At 36.7% G+C, this 18,599-nt stretch overlaps 1 protein-coding gene across 1 annotated transcript in view; it reads right to left on the reverse strand.

Annotated features, from left to right (window-relative positions):
• The window catches only part of astn1 (astrotactin 1), a 982,704-nt gene that overhangs the window by 718,086 nt on the left and 246,019 nt on the right, over positions 1–18,599 (reverse strand). The window contains 2 exon segments of the mRNA XM_030160213.1: positions 1,256–1,405; positions 6,544–6,693. Coding sequence (XP_030016073.1) covers positions 1,256–1,405; positions 6,544–6,693 — 300 coding nt within the window.

Genomic DNA, 18,599 nt, shown 5'->3' on the forward strand with positions numbered 1-18,599 from the left:
GTAGAAAATTATTATTTATGGTCAGAGCATGAAAAATATTGTACAAATTTAAAGGCAGAACATTTAAAATTATAGTCATGGATGAAAAAAATAAAACAAAAAACAAACAATGTTGAGAGAAATTAAGTAAAAAACATCTCTGAAGCAAAGATAATAATTTAACCAAAACTATCTAATGCAATGCAGTGACATTTATCCCAATATAAAACTATATTCTGACATTTGTCCATGAATTCAAAGTGTCCACATACTTTTTTCCATATGGTGTATAAACAGACAAACATATATATTGTATATATGCAGTAACAGATTCCTTCCTCTGATGTAAAAAGCACAGATAAAGGTGTGATTTTACATTTCTGTGCTTTTCTTCTCACCATCTGACGACAGACACATGCGCAGCTGCTGGCATTAATAGCTTCTTTCCCCAGTAGAAGGATCCAGATTTTCATCTGATTCACCATGACATCAAATCAAGTCTGATGAGATTGTGGAGACATTTATGGAAACATTCTAAATCGATCACAGTTTTGTAATTCAACAGGCGAATTCGCCATCTTTCATCTCTCCTTTCAAAGTTCCCTCCCTGGACGCCTCACTGGAATTTTAATATCTTCCTGGCAGGCCAGCGTATGCCACCGGAAAGAAGCAACGCTCCGAATCAAATCAGACCTCCAGATGATAGATGAGTGAGCCTCGTCACAGTCTATAATATATCTGGACTGCCAGCGCACTCCCATGACAGCTGAAAAATGCCAATAAGCCAGCAGGAGCCAGTGCATGGACCCCGCTGTGCTGCCTTTTTTTTTTTTTTTTTTTTTTTTTTTTCTGCAGGTGCTACACTGAAATTCATTAATGAGGTAGTTCAACATATCAGAAAGTGCAAGGGGAAGAGTGATGGAGGGTTTGCTGCTGGTGGTCACGGCGACCTGGCCTCAATGTGCTCTGATGCTTTGAGGGCACATCTGTTGTGCCGTCTCACATGGGAAACCAGGGGAAGGGGGTGGTTGACCTGGCATTTACCTTTGTCTTTGTGGAAGCAGAGCAAATTGCCAGCTCGACCACAAAACCCAGTAGTCGGTGTGAGAGATATAGGGAGCTCTACTCCCCGGAGAGGACCGGAAAAATGCCAGCTCAGCCCCCCCGGGGGTGTTAAGCGCCCACGGAGATGTGTGTGTGTGTGTGTAGGTGTGTGGGTGTGGGTGTGTGTGTGTGTGTGTGTGTGTGTGAGGAGGGGGAGTGTGGAAAGCCTTACCGTCAGCGATGAGGTGCTCTGGCACGTGGAGGATTACCCGCACAGAGAGGCTGCAGGCAAGGTGAGAGGAGTAAACCAGGCCGATCACGCAGCTGATGACACTGATCAGAGTCAGGGTGGTCTTATTGATGGGGCTCCGCGGGGAACCTGCTGCTGGGAACCAATGCACAGGGAGGCGGAGGAGGGGGAGGTGGCAACAACAAAGAGAAGATATATGTGAAGCAGTGGTCGCACTTCCCCATAACCCCCTCCCCCCCTACCCCCTCCATACCATGATCAAACACCAAAAACACCCATGCACAAACATATACACACACAGTACCTGCACACACCATCGAGACATTTACAAACAAGCCAAAAAATGGGCTTAGTGTCGATGGAAAGGACCTTTGGATCAAAACACTCTGCTGGGTAAACTCCCAGAATACCTCAGTACCCTTCTTTCTGTCAGCTTTAGTAGCAGGGTTCCTACAGGTTTCTACAAGTTCAATTTAAGACCTTTTTAAGAGTACTTAGAATTAAATTTAATGCCCATTTCACAGTCATACAGGCAAAAATTAGTGACTCCTAGAATTTAGGAAAATGTATTTATTTAGTCCAACACCTTGATTTCCATCGTTCAGAGTCATTTCTCACCCTTGGCTGCAAAGTTAGCAATGATTTGTTCCTAATTTCACTATAAATTGTCAGGTTGGAACCGGTGGAACTGAGTCAACTAATGCTACTGTCTTTGCAGTTTAGACATTTAACAGACACATTTAACCCTTAATCAGGTAAGGGACTATTTTTGGTCTGTTCCACACACATTACAAGACAGTGAGTCAACAATCTCAGGTCCAGTGTGGTCTCCAAGGTCTGTAAGGTCCACCTCTGCATTGTTCTTGTGTGTGTGTGTGTGTGTATACATATATATATATATATATATATATGTATATATATATATATATATATATTTTTTTTTTTTTTTTTTTTTTTTTTTTATTTTGGCCACTAATGGGGAAGGAACCAAACATGGTAACTTCATTGACTTTGATTTTCTACATGACAATAAAAAATTTGAAAAAATTATTCACAAAAGTCTTGTTCTGTCCTCCAATAACACACTAAGGTTGAAATTAAGGGTTAACCCTTTATCGGGCAAGTGACTGTTTTTGGTCATTTCCACATACATTACAAGACAGTGACAGCAACAGTTCCAGTGAGGACAGTGAGTCACCAATCTCAGGTCCAATGTGGTCTACAGGGTCTGTAAGGTCCACCTCTGCATGAACAGTGAGTGGACCTGCTTTGTTCAGTACCATGAAGTAACGGTACTAATGTAAGGAATGACGTTCAAAGAGCTCATGTGGATGTGGACAGGGGTCTGGATCAGCACTTATCTTGGTCTAATGTTCTAAAAGTGATGTTCTTTTAACATTACATGTGTTTTTCTTATATATATATATATATATATATATATATATATACATATTTAGATTTACTTGCCACTCACAGGTAAGGAACCAAATATGGTAACTTTATTGACCTTGATTTTATACATTAAAAAAAAAATTGAAAAATTTCACAATAGTAATAAAGTCGTTATGTCCTCCTATAACACACTAAGGTTGAAACTGTGAATTTCAGAATATTTCTATGAGTGAACTATAAAGGGTTAAATAAAGGTAATAAATAAATAAATAAATGCCAGCCTTCAGAAGGTTAAGGCAGGGCATTACTCTGTGGCACAGGAATATGCTTTACATTTGAAGGGAATTAACATTCAGACGAGTTATGTGGGGGAAAAAAAAGGAGACTTACGCCATAAGAACTGGTATTGTATGTCACACCAGGTCTTAAGGCATTTATACTGACAATGAAGGATCTTAAATTACATAATTAAATAAATGAAATTAAATTTGGTGTGTTATATGTACATATTTTTTTCCATCCTTTGGCGTGCTATTCAACGCCATTGGGTAACGTGTCAATTTATGCCAAGATCTCCAGTTCATATAACCCTGACCCCTAACCCTAACCCTCAGCAGTCGCTTTTCCATTGGACATCTGCGCAAAACTACTGATATTTACTAAGCGTCGAAAAAACACAGAAGAGTGTAAAGTTGTTTTTTCCATTAAATCACAAATGCAATGATTTTGTTTATTTATTATCGCGAGATGACACAAGAAGTCATTCCATAAACATGGCGACGAACCTAAGTATGGTGTTGATTTACAGATATATTCATTATTGTTATATATTACCCCTCTATCTCGTACTAAATTGAAAATGATCGGGTTTCCTTGTGTGTCCAAACATACCGCGACATGTTTCTTCTTCTTCGATTGTTGTAACGTATGGCAACATCCGGTTTTTTAATTCACCTGACTCTAGTTGTGAAAAAAGGTCTTTCCATTGCAGTTTTGTGTGATATACCATTTGCGCTACACACAAAAAACCACCTCTTGCCAGCGCAAAAACTTTTAAGTGAAAAATGAGACTTTTGGCGAAATTGTCGTTTTCCCATTTGGTACATTTTTATGCACAAATTTTATTTGCGCAATTTGAGGGTCAACGGAAAAGCGACGACTGCATGGTATTTGACGTGGTGTTTGTTCTTGGTGGGCCTGTGTGGGACAGTGGGTGAAGTGGCTGGGCCCAACTGATACAGATATACGGCCCTGTCACATCTTCCATGTTCCACCACCATCATATCCTCCTGAGACCCAGCAATGCATTTTTGTCCTCTGCAGTGGACAAGAGTTTCACAGCTTTACTTTAAAATAAAAAATTACATAATGTCCACTGAAAAGGACATTATGTTAAAAAAAAAAAAAATTATAAAATAAAAAAAATGTATCTGAAAAAACTGTTGCATCATGCTGTTTCCATTTAAAGCAATTATTTAATGTAAAATGGCAAAAATGTTTACTTACTGAGTGTCAGGAGGATATAGCACACCTTATCCATATGTAGCCATATTAGACCCCTGGAGGGGGGGGCAAATAAAATCCACCCTTAATCCCAACTCCTAATCCAGCCCTAATTTGAACCCTAACCCTCAGTGCGTGGTATTTGACGTGGCGTGAACATAAATGCTGAGAGCTTATAACGCGTACAGAGAACACGCTAATTAAAAGCGGCGTGTATATTTACGTGATTTGATATCATGTTGAAAAAAAGATAAGACACGGTAAAACACGGGCCTAAATAAAAATAGCTCAGAGGTTGATCTGTAGCCTCTTCCCGCTGTTCCACATCCACACCTGGGCAGGAAATCTTCCCTTATCTCCTTCACTGCAGTGCATTGCACAAAGTGTTAAACGTGACCTCATACCCACAGGGGCATGCATACACACACACACGCACGCACACACACACACACACACACACACACACACACACAGTGACCTTGAATCCGGCCACTCACACTTTGTTTAAAGTGGTTATTTTTCACTTCACATATAACCCCAGATTACATTGTCACTTTTAAATTACTCTGGCAGAACTTTTTTTTTTCTCCTTCCAGAAACTGCCCAGAGCGATGCTTTAAACAAAAGCCAAAGTAAAAAGAATGACCTATTGTTGCACGTTTAAAGCCACTTTGTTTAATCAAGTATCTGCCCTGTGAACTTGGCGTGGAGCATCATTTCACCTCTGACTTTATTCTCTTTAATATGACTGGCTCGAAGCAGATAACGTCACCCATGAAAATGCATCTTTTCTATTATATTAAGTGGATTATTCGTTTGTTTCAACCGTCTATCCTTTTTGTCATCGTCCATGAATCATCCTCTCTGGTGGATCTAAACAGCATTGTTAGGGCAGAGTTACAACCTCTTGGTTCTATTCTTAAACCTTGCTCTAATTAAAGGTGTTGGCTCCACTTCTGGAGGCTGTGCTGTGTTTGTGACACCTGTGCACATGATGGCAGAATAATTGGCTCGGAGGCATCGTAAAGCCCTGTAACGCCTTCTGACAGCCGCTATTATTTTGAGGGCATTGTCTCTTTATTTTTTTTTTTCCCCCTTTCATTGTCTCTTCTTCCAACCCCACCCCCCCACACCCCACCCTACCCCCCTCCTTTTTTGTACATCAAAACTGCAAGGACATGGCATGCTGACAGATAAAGCATGCTGCACAACTTCACTTTGACAGCATTTGCATAGGATTCTCCTTAGAAATAATATTTGCGTGTAATATTATTTCAAAAAAATGATGTGCTCCTTGTGTCTCAAGATGCAAAACGTTTTGTCACTTTGTGCATCTGATCTCTAAAGAACAGGATTAGGGCCACTAAGAAAAAAAAAAGTCTGATATATTTTTTTTATTATAATTCTGAGAAAAAAAGTCAGAATTCCAAGATTCAAGTCAGAATTCTATTTTTAATCTCAGATTTATAACTTTAATCTCAGAATCTCTGACTTTCATCTCTGACTCTATTACTGTGATTTTGGAATTCTGACTTCTTTCTCAGAATTCTGACTTTAATCCCAGAATTCTGACTTTTTTTCTCAGAATTCTGACTTTAATCTAGGAATTCTGATGTTAATCTCAGAATTCTGACTTTAATTTCAGAATTCTGACTTTAATCTAGGAATTCTGATTTTAATGTCAGAATTCTGGTTTTAATTTCAGAATTCTGACGGTAGTCTCAGAGTTCTGACTTCAATATCAGAATTCTGACTTTTTTTCTTGGAATTCTGACTTTTCTCGGAATTCTGACTTCATCTTGGGATTCTGACTTTTTTTTTTGTGCAGAATTCTGACTTTTTTTTCTTGAAATTCTAACTTTTTTTCTCAGAATTCTGACTTCAGTCTCGGAATTCTGACCTTTTTTCTTAGATTTCTGAATTTTTCTCAGAATTCTGACCTTTTTATCAGAATTCTGACTTTTTTTTCTATGAATTCTGACTTTTTTCTCCAAATTCTGGCTTTTTTCTCAGAATAATAATAAATCAAATATATTGCACCTTCATTTCTTTTTCCAGTGGCCCTAATCCTCTTCCATAGATCTCATTGTCTTGTTTCAGTCAACAAGTTTGTCGGCAGATGCACTGAGATCAGTGTCACATGCTCATATTACTGTTAATACAGTCCACCTATACAAACAACATGTACAAATATATATGTATGTGTATATGTATGTATGTATCTCCTGGGTATCTGGATTACGAGCACACACACAACACTGGAGCCATCCATCCTCTAGAAATGCACTGGAAAGGTTACTTGTCATGCGTCGTGGCGATGCTAATACCATCAGACGGCGGGATAAACTGTCTGTAGGTGTATGAGTCCTCCTTACCCCCTGAGCCCCACGCGCTGTTGGCGTTACCATTTCTCATACCTCGACTCCGGCGGCGGCTGCGGTTTGGATCGGTGTAAAAGGCCAGCTGAGGCTCGCTGTCTGCCTCCGTCCCAGAGTCCCCGTCTGGGTTCAAGAAAGTTGAACCCGCTGTTGGATTCATACATACAAAAATGTAAAATAAAAATATATAAATAAAAATAAATGAATAAATAAAAATAAAAAAGTCTGAAACAATGGTGGGGGAATCAATGCGCCTTCAAGTTCAGGCTCGTAGAGGAAAGGGCAGACGAAACGACAGATGAACCCACGGCTGGAGTCACATCAGAGCACAGACGGTTTCATCCGATCAATGGTTGAAATGCAGGCTAATGGTGACAGAAGCCATTAACCCAGTCATGCATTAACCCTCCAGTACCCCACCCATAGAGGGCCTTCTAACCCTGAAAAGAGCATCATCTGCACAGTGCCGCAGTAATGTCAAAATGATTTTCATACAGTTTGTTTTCAACTTTTTGAGCCATACATAAAAATACCAAATGCAATAGAACCTCACAGTACAAGTTCAATTTGTTCTATGTCCAAGCTTGTTTTGTGATTTACTTCTTTTATAAATCAGGTTTCCCCATTGAAATTAAATGAAATATAATTAATCCATTCCAGCCCCAAAAACCACTCAAACTCCTTTTTTAAGACTTTTTTAAAACAAAAACAATGCAGTTAAAAAGAAAATAACACTTATAAACACATAGTAAAACACAATGCAAAAGATCAAAACAATTACGATGTTGCCTCAAAGAGATCAACACTGAGGCTGATCCTGTTGGGGGCGCATATACGAGCTCAGAACTGACAAACAACGGCTAATATGAAGCTCACTCGTACTACGAATTTCCACTCATATATCAAGACAAAAATACAAGCCGCAACTTGTAAAGAAAATTACTCATACAATGGTGCACTCGTATTGCAAGGTTCTACTGTATTCAGTAACTGTCATATTTTAACGCTTTAAATGCCATGTTTATTGTGTAAACAAATCATATTTTTTTGATGCAAAAAACAAAAAAAACTTTTTTTTTTCTTTTTCAATATACTACATAAAAATGCATAATTTATTTTCTTTATGTTTTTCATACTGGCATATATGAATGATTAATGGCTACACTGGTTAATATGCATTATTATTTTTTGTGCTTTTGTGTTATAAAATGTGTCAATGTGCATTTTTTCCTCACTACCAAATACTCAATAACTGTCATATATTTAACACTTTAAATACAACGTTTGTAATGTGAACAAACTATTTTTTTTTTATTTTATTTTTTTTTCTACAAAAAACAAAACTTTTTATTTTTCTCCTTGTTTTTGTTTTGTTTTGTTTTGTTTTGTTTTTCCAGTATATGACATAAAAAATGGATTCCTCTTTTTTTTTGTAGCCTGGCATATGTCACCAATTAACAGCAATATTGGTTAATATGCATTATTATATTTTGTGCTATGCAAAATGTTGAATGCTAAAATGTCAATGCGCATTTTTTACTCACTTTAGTGAAGGGTGTTCGTGTAGTGATTTTCTATTGTTTACAATGTGCTGATTTTAGTGTCTGAATCAGAATTTTAAAAATTATGCAAAAATGAAGAACTTTCGAATTCTGACCTTATAAAAATTTGGAAAAATATGACCTTTTATAATATGTAATGCAAAGTGTGCATAATATGCTCATCCAGACACCAGAAGGTTAAAGGAAAAAGCTTAAAAACAACTTTTTTCCTTCTGATTTTGCTTTTTTATCTGTTCTGTAAAACCTGATCTAACAAGTGTCCACTCTGGAGTCATCTTAAAGAAAGTCCTGCTACAAGTTGCTCAGAGCAAATGAAGCCAGACTAAAGTTCCCAGAGGATGTGAGTGTAGAGATAGTCTACCTTCTACAATCTGATCTCTGCTTTTTCATCTGAATGTGTTTTTGTGGTAGGAAGTCCTTGGGGGAATACAATTTGAGTGAATTGCAACCCTCCTTGTGTTGTTTATTAAAACTCTGCTGGATTTGCCTTGTCGAGTGAACCGTTCTCAGCTTGTACTGTTCATGGCTACAAAGGAAGGGAACTGATATAATAAACTGAAGAAGAAAAAAAAAAAGCTAGATGTGTGAGTTGGAGTCGATTTAACGCCTTGCTCATATTCACAGTAGGAGTCATGAGGAAAAACAAACTGTTGAATATGTTCAGACTGAGTCACTCATAACAGCCTCATCAGAAAATTACAGAACTGACATTTTTGCTGATGGATGAACGACAGAATGACATTTCAGTATTTATCTTATGATTATTTTTAGACTGTGCACATATCTTTAGAAAACAGGAACACTGATGAGAGTTCAAGTCAAACCAGTAATTATTTACCAGGAACTAAAACCCATTCAGTTTGACGCTGAGCTTTAATTATTCTAAATGTTACTGAGGTCTAGTTACAGCATACTATAAAGTTGTGACTGAGGTCAATGGAGTTTCCATGGAAACACATGGTCCTCATCTCTAACTGAGAAAATATCCGAGCAATTACAGGTAACCTGAATGTTCTGTATTTATTTATAAAGCTATAGACGATGTAAACATGCAGACCTTGCTGACAAGTGCTCACAAGTTCATGTTTGCTTTAATATTCCTTTAGTTCAACTGTCAGGGTCTTTAGTTTATTTTGATTAGAGGTTTGATTGTGTTGCTAATTAAGGCTACGTTTAGACTGGAGGTAAATGTGGCCCAAATCCGATTTTTTTGCCCATATGTGACCTGTATCCAATCTGTTAACGACAGTTTGAACAGCACAAATCCAACCCAGGCCACTTTCATATGTGGTCCTAAATCCAGTACATATCTGATATTTTGCAATGTGACTTCAGTCTGAACAGCCAGGCCGCATTTATCTGACCTTTACCTCATTGACATGCGGCAAATGTCACAATTCTGCGTCCCAGGAGTGTCACTTCCTGCATGGTCCCATATTACATCAGGACCTCTTTTGTGCATGCAGGTTACTTCAGGGTCGTATTCAGTTCATACTCAAAACTGATAGAAGTCGCAATTAATGTGTAATATGAACAAGCACACAAAAAAATAGGATTTCCAAAAAATCCTAACTAAGGCTACATTCAGACTGCAGGCAAATGTAGCCCAAGTCCAATTTTTTTGCCCATATGTGACCTGTATCCAATCTGTTAAAGACAGTTTGAACAGCACAAATCTATTTTTTTCAAATCCGACCCAGGCCACTTTTATATGTGGTCCTAAATCCGATACGTATCTGATATTTTGCAATGCGACTTCAGTCTAAATGGCCAGGTCGCATTTATCCGACCTTTACGTCATTGAAATGCAACAAATGTCAGAATTCTGCGTCCTAGGAGTATCACTTCCTGTGGGTCACTTCAGGGTCACAGTCAGTTCATACTCAAAACTGATAGAAGTCGCATTTAATGAGTAATGTGAACAATCACACAAAAAAATCGGTTTTCATCAAAAAATCTTAACCAAGGTTACATTAAGACTCCAGGCAAATGGGGACCAAATCCGATTTTTTTTGCCCATATGTGACCTGTATCCAATCTGTTAAAGACAGTTTGAACAGCACAAATCCGATTTTTTCAAATCCAACCCAGGTCACTTTCATATGCAGTCTTAAATCCTGTACATATCTGATATTTTGCAATGCGACTTCAGTCTGAACAGCCAGGTCGCATTTATCCGACCTTTACCTTATTGAAATGCGACAAATGTCACAATTCTGCATCCCAGGAGGAGGAGTGTCAGGAAAAACATACTTCCATAAACACAGTGCGTGCCTGTGTGGTCACGTATTACGTCAGGACCTCTTTCACGCATGTGGGTCACTTCAGGGTCGCATTCAGTTCATACTCAAAACTGATAGAAGTTGCATTTAATGTGTAATATGAACAAGCACACAAAAAAATTGGATTTCACCAAAATATCTTAACAAAGGCTACATTCAGACTATAGGCAAATGTAGCCCAAGTCCGATTTTTTTGCCCATGTGACCTGTATCCGATCTGTTAAAGACAGTTTGAACAGCACAAATCCGATTTTTTCAAATCCAACCCAAGCCACTTTCATATGTGGTCCTAAATCCGATACATATCTGTATGTATATATTTTGCAATGTGACTTCAGTCTGAACGGCCAGGTCACATTTATCCGACCTTTACGTCATTGAAATGCGACAAATGTCACAATTCTGCGTCCCAGGAGTATCACTTCCTGTGGGTCACTTCAGGGTTACATTCAGTTCATACTCAAAACTGATAGAAGTCGCATTTACTGAGTAATATGGTACAAACCCACAAAAAATATCGTAAATCACCAAAAAAATCTGAAATGTGGATTAAGACCTGCTGTGTGCACGGAGCCTAAGTCATTCTTTACAGTTTTGTTTAATATGTTTCCACAGTAGTGCCCTCCCTTCAGCCCAAATACTGACAAGTCTTTTACCTCCAATTGAAACTGGGAGTTAGCTAACCTTTTATTGGGCAAATGACTGTTTTTGGTCATTTCTTTGTAATTTTGCATAGCTACTACCTTGGCCAGCTCTCCCTTGCAAAAGAGATTTCTAATCTCAATGGGTCATTTTCACATTTTTCCAGCATATCACCTTATCGTTGGGGTAAAATACATATCTACAGGAATACATATACTCATTATTATTTTTGTCACTTTTTATCACAATGATATACATTATATTATGCTATAAACATCTAAAATTAGGTTTCATAAGAGCCAAAAGTTTTGGAAATTAAAGGGAAACACAAAGTTTTACCCAAAAAAGAGAAGCTACTATATAAAATCGCTGCTATATGTATATAAAAATATGTACCTCTTTTTTGACATACATTTTTATTGTTCAAAATGTATCACCTCTCTGTAAGTAGCTTTGGCTTGACGTCTAACCTGTCAGAGTTAATATTACAGATAAATAAGTAAATAAATCACATCACAGAGTTAGAATTTAATTACTTAAACTAAAATTCAAGCACTTTTCAGACCTTGAAAACAAAACATTAAACCCTGAATAAACGCCTGGTACCTTCTGCAGCTGATGTAAATAAAGGCCTCAGCCAAAATATGAGAAAACTCAAAATTTGGAGTCTGAAATTCTAATTAAGCTGTTAAGCCCGGGGCCATCTATTTCCAGTGGGAATCATTTCAGTGTAACACAAACCAATGGATTAGCCAATGGCAGGAGTTTCTTTCATAAAAAGCTGAGTTGTGATCAGAAAACAACAAAGGTAAGTTTTAACGGCAGAGAAATAATATTTGTACTGTTGGATCTACTTAGTGTTAGTTTATCTCATTGGTCCGTTGTTTTATTAAATTATTCATGACATACACTGGTCCCAAACTGTTCGATTTATTTTGATATTAGACCATTTAAGTGCATGTTGATTGGATTGTGTCCTCTTGTGCACTAGCTGATGTTCTTCTGGTCACGTAGATGTATTACATGTATATATTGCTACAAGTGTCATGTGGCATTACCATGGCAACACAGTTGGACCAGCTGTCAGGAGGTTAAATTAAAAGGAAGCCAACATCAACCATTGTCAGCATTGTTGCACAAACTGATACATTTGACATATTAAGCAGCAATTTGTCAAAGTTATTCGTAGACTCTAAATTTTAAAGGTGCAAATGGAAAACAGTGGAAACAAACAGATGACAGATGGAAAAACGCGAAAATTAAAATACAGTCGAAGATGATATGAGGATATTCGTGCTGATTTATACCAACATGACTCTTGTTTGTATGCTTCTCACTTTTAACTTGGAATTCATGCAAAAAATCATGAAAAATATTAAGAAGGACATGGGTACAATGGCTCTTTTAAAGCTGCTCCACACACTTTAAATCCTAATGAAGGCTTATATGTCAATATATCGGTGTACACAACAAAACACAACCTCTGTTACAGGCAATAAGAGCTGCAACAGTCTTCCAACGACTATTTGAGAAATCTCCACCTTTTCTACATTTAAAAAAAGAGCTAAAAAAAAAAAAAAAGGTTAAAATCTAATCAAACTTGAACACCTGTGATATCTGATCAGCATCTCATTTCCATTTCTTTTTTTCTTTTTTTTCACTTAAGTTTTTATTGAAATTTTATAAACACAGTCATCAAAAACAACAAAAACACACAAGCAAACCTTGCTTGGGTACGCTACATGACACTACATTCACATTATTCATTCCACCATTCCAGCTTCTGTAATCAGTCCATTTATTCCATTTTTTGTCCATTTGTGCTTCTTGTAATCGCAGTTTGTAAGTTATTTTGTCTATTGTATATATTCCTTCAATAATTGTGATCCATTGGTCCTTTGTTGGTGGTTCTGTCCTTCCCCGGTTCCTTGTAATAGCTTTTTTTTTCAAGCCAATAAAAGTACCTTAACCAAGCATATGTTGTCTCCCACTACATTTCCATCAGACAAGTTACACAAATATAGTACATCACAGCACATTGGGATCTCATACCCCATTATTTGTTGGTCATTTCCATTTCAATAGTTATTCTTATATGTATATAGGAACAGGGTGTTTGTTCTTTATCCAAATAAAAATTCTTGACATTTTGAAAACTGATATTTTTTCCCCCAGACCTTGACATTACGTACTTTTATACTTGCGTGTCTACTTTTTTTGGTTGAGATTGTACCTGTTGTGTGTAGTAGAAAAGTTAATTTTAATAAATGTATGAATGAATGAATGCATAATTTGCAGTAAATTATGTTTTACCGACCAAATTGTTTTCAAATCATATGAAAATCACAAAAGTGCATGAATATCACACAAACCAGTTTGACTAGAATCATTCCAACACCGACCGGTTAGTGAAATGATACCCAGCTGATGTCATCAAGTCTATGTGTGTGTTGATGTTAGTATAGACATATCGTATATTCCGGACTATAAGCCGCTACTTTTTTCTCACGCTTTGAACCCTGCAGCTTATACAATGATACGGCTAAAGTATAAATTTATACAGGCTAACAGCCTCCAGGGGGTGCTCTAGCAGGAAGCGTAAAAGCGAGACAGACAGGTGGAAGAGGCGATGAAGAGGAGAAGTTTTAAGCTCAACTTAATCATTTCGCGTGTCATGCACAAACCCTCATCATAGAAAACACACGAAGAAATGCATTTGATGCAGCTTTTAAGTTAAAACCAATCGATGTGTCTGTCCAAGAAGGAAATAGAGCTGCAGCACGCAAGTGCCATTGAGAGCGACAACAGAAGAGAGATAGAGGTGTGCGACAGAGCCTTTCTGAGGCTGTTCAACTCCAACACTGAAGAAGACGACTTCAGTGGTTTCAATGAGCAGAAGGAAGATGAAGATAGCGATCAATGACTTTTCTGTTTTTTTTTAACCAGCCGTGTTACTGCCGTGTTACAGGCACTACTTAGAAAAAAGCAGTTAAGGTATGGAAATAAATATTTAAATAATCTTTCTGTTTACCATCTTTCTGTGTAAATCTCTCATGTTACAACATGGACACCTGTGGCTTATAGTCAGGTGCAGCTCATAGCCCGGAAAGTACGGTAGATAGCATAGACAAATTGTGCCCATACTAAGTAAATGGGTGAAAAAAAAAAGATTTTAAAAAGTCATAAAAAACTTGAACTTTGACCAACTTTTCCCAAAATGTAATCACATCTATTCTGGGTCACTGGCAATCTATAAAGCTAATTTGGTATGAATTCAACCAATAGTTTTGCTGCTACAGCATTAACAAACAAACAAAAAAACAAACCCAACCGAAAACAATACCCCTTGCCTTCCCTTCGGGGTGCAGGGTAACAAAAGGAAAGAAAAAAGTAAAGGCTAATAAACAGACTACCACTACAATATACCCATGATGCATCTGTGCGGTCGTCCCTTTAGCTCTGGCATTAGCTGTATTTGGAGGGCATGTTTTGAGGCTTGTCTTACAAGTGTTAGCGGGCAGGAAAATCCATCAGAGCTTGAAAGATTTGCTGCCTCAGCGGGATATGTGTGAATCGAACATAAAATTCATGCTAACGTTGCTCAGTGACAAGAGCTTTAAAAATCCCTAAACCAAGACACAGTGTTTGATTAAACTGGAGAAGATCCCTCAGAAACAATGGGCGAGTGAAAACAGTGTTGGCAGCGTCGTCAGTGTGACAAACTGAGGCCTATTTCACCACGGCAGCAGCTTCAGCAGCTTTTCATATTGTTGGGTTTGGAACAATATGCACCAAAGACAGACTGTCTAGTGTAAATATTATTGGCAGCCACAACTATCTGAGAATCCAGATGTTGATGTTGCTCTGCTTCACAAGTTTTTTTGGATGACACTATTGTTTTAGCAGGTATTCACACAACTGATTTAGTGATAAAGCAATATGCGCTGCACACTTTCCTCCCAGAACTGTTTACTGGCAGGTCACAAAGTTGTCTGGACAATTTTTCAGTGCGCTATTAAGAGCCTGGTAAAGTGTTTTCATCTTCCAGTGTATTTACAATAACACCAAAATAATCAGAACAAATATTAAAGGGGCAATGTTATTACAGGAGACTGAAAACACTAAACAAAACAAGAAGTTCTGTAAATTTGTGCATTGTTTTCACACTTTCCAAAGCCCACAGATTTTCTAGACAACAGCTTTTAAGTTTTATTAACACACAAAAAAAGCAGTAATTAAAGCTGATGACATGCGCACGACTAATTCTGTAAACTCAACAACTAATAGCACAAAAATCCAACATAAGAAGAAAAAATAATAGGATTAATGGGATTCAAGTGTGATTTTCTTTTTAGAAAAACAGCAAAATCTGCAGTTTGCGCAAATGAAATAGACGTGTTTTTGAATCGTGTGAATTATATAACACAACATGCGGGGATAGGTTTTTATCTCAGTCAAGTTTACGCCTATGCTCAGAATGTTAAAAGCTGACTGAGTTACTTGTGTTTTGTTCTGAATATTCAGCTACGCAGTAGATCTGCCAATGGTAAACTGCATGAATGCTCAACTGAGATAGACACTCAGATAAAATTAGTTAAAATAAAGATTAAGAGCCGTCGTATAGAAATACAATGACAGTCAAGTCTGTCTCATCTAAAAGATAAGATAAGATAAGATAAGATAAGATAAGATAAGATAAGATAAGATAAGATAAGATAAGATAAGATAAGATATACTTTATTGATCCTTCAAGGGGGAAATTCAAATGTACAGCAGGACAAGACAATATGCATCAAAGGAAATAGAATTTTTGTAAGTTGAAAAAAATACATAAAAATGTGTCAAAGTGAATAAAAATGACAACAAAAGTAATTATAATAAAGATGAGACTAATGAAAGATTAGAAGGATTAAGACAGCATTTAATAGCTGTTCCTGTATTTTATTAGTAAAACTAAAAAAAATACATTTCCAAAAGACTGAGAACCACTGACTTAAATGAGTGACATTTTGCTTTTTTAAATGGAATTATGCATTTTCAAACATTTCCCTGTGGTCGACATAAAGTGTAAATTCTATGCTTGGGTCTGAGTTCTTCATCAACCCTATAACGCCACATGTATCATATTTGATACATGAGTTTTTGAAGCCCTCTACATGATCAGTGTGATATTTTTTTCTAGACAAACCTGATGTACAGAATTAGATACATGCAATACACAGATAATCCACCAGAGGGAGGAATTCATATGGTTGTTCAGAAGGACCAATAAAGGCTCCAGTTTCAAAGAACTGGAATTTTCTGTCAATGATTTAATGGTTCAGGCTTTACAGGGTTAATTCAAAAATGGACATTTGTCAGTTGATACCTAAATAACAGGCCTGATTTGGTCCCCAAGTTGACCACCACTGGTATCCCATATGTTGCCACTAGGGATGTAACGATTACCGGTATAACGATAAACCGCAGTAAAATTGCCAACAGTTAGTATTACCGTTTAAATTCTAATTGTCATGATAACTGTGTTTGATTACCGCGCTTTTCCAGAGAAAACGCTACTGTAAAGATCTGCTTTTATGTCAAATATTTAAGTATAGTTTTAATTTATTACAATTTTAATTGTATATACCTAATATTTGGAACCAATATTCACTTTTAAAGTCTTTGAAAAGGTTCGTTAAGCATCTTTGTGTTATTTATGCAATAAATTATACAAATTTTTCAAAGCAGATTTTGTAAATTTTTTTGTGTTTTCTGGCCTTTTCTGTTGATATAGTAGGTTAAAGTGAAAAAAATAACAGGCAGTTGATATAAATGAAGTTGTGCTGAAAAAAAAAAAATCAAACATGGATATAGTAAACATTTGTTTATATAGTATATAAAGGCAAAATCAAAAGTACTGAAAAACAGCCAAAATAGGCTCAGACACCTAAGGGTTATTACTTGAATGTTTCTGCCAAGAGAGGGTGAATTGTGCCAATTATTTCCTTTGGTTTTTTTGTTGTTGTCGTTTTTTGTTTTTTTTTGTTTGTTTTCAAAATACAACTTGGTTACATTATTTCAGTGTGTGTATAAGTACTTTTTGAACATTTTGAGCACAATTTCAACAATCCCACGATAATAATGATAACCATGATATGAAATTGTCATATCGTTACATCCCTAGTTTGTGTTTGTGTCCCTACTATTGTGTTTTCTTCAGTACAACTTGCCTAACATGCTTTGGTTTGGTTTATACTTTACACCTGGGCTTTAACAGGGGGACAGCACAGGTTTTGATATATAGTTGTATGTCATATTTCAGCCACATGACACTAAAAGCCAGCAGAACACATGATTTGGCTGTGTTGTGCTTTAATTCCCCAAAATAACTGGTCATAGTCATTTGATAAAAGGTGAAAATGGACTAAACCAAACTCAAAGAACAGAAATTACATCTGGAAAAATCATTTCATCAAATCTCTAGATTCCTGTTATGTGGAAATGCCAACAAACAAAAGGTTTATTATGTAATTTTTTGGACTTTGTTACAAAATAGAGGCTAATTTGAGTATTTTTGGTGGATTTGCAGGGCTATATTTTAAGATAAAGCTTTTTCACTGTTTTCTTTCTATACAGGCTCCTCCAGCTGAAGAAAACTCAATCAATCTCCACAGTGCCCATGTGGTATCTGTCAGTGCCGTAAGCACCAACTCCATGGACATAGCTGCCATCGGCAACTGATGAAAAAACACAAATCCATAGAAATCCATATAGAACAACAATGAACTGCCGTTGTTATTTCAATATCACTCTGGCCACTGTAGCAACAGAGATATCTGAGGTCAACAGTTCAAGTAGTTTCCAATGAAGAGGTTTCTTCAACATATACAAAAATGTAGACATGTCAAGATCTGCTATAAATGAATTTCCATCAGATAGAAATGTAAGAACGGAGGCCATCAAGAGACTTTCTGCTTAGCAACGAGTGTATGCGACATGCTAAGATGATTTCTAAATCTGAAGTAAGGATGGTGAATGTTTTTTTGTATCATGTGACAATACTTTTGGGTCCAATCAAGCAAAACATGAAAAGTATATTTGCACACATCATTTATCAAGATCTCTATTTTATGGAACTCTTATCTTTTTAAAAATGCCACTTGTAGAAACAAAGCTACAACCAATTTTATCGATTGTACTTTTACACCATAGCCACAGCTTGAATTTGACGCTAAAAATTACATCTAAAAATTTTGAAAATGTATTCAATCTGTTGATTATATAGATGATTGTGATGATTGTTAAGTTTCAAGTATTAGGTTTTCATTATTTTGTGAATATTATTGATATTTATGAGTTTGAACATTTGTGAGTTGCTTAAAAGGCCCTGCCCATGTTACCACAAAAATACCCATTTTTTATTTTCAAGTTCCTTATAATTCAGATATTTGAGTGAAACTTTCAGAAAGTAATTATCTTTTGATACATTTTGGGTGATGCAAATTTATTTTTACACAATAGATCTTGAAAATCTTATTTCAAGAAATCTTACCAAGATAATTTTCACATGTTCCACTGGCAGATT

Source organism: Sphaeramia orbicularis, chromosome 17 (genome assembly GCF_902148855.1).
Source record: "Sphaeramia orbicularis chromosome 17, fSphaOr1.1, whole genome shotgun sequence".
NCBI classification, from domain to species: Eukaryota; Metazoa; Chordata; class Actinopteri; order Kurtiformes; family Apogonidae; genus Sphaeramia; species Sphaeramia orbicularis.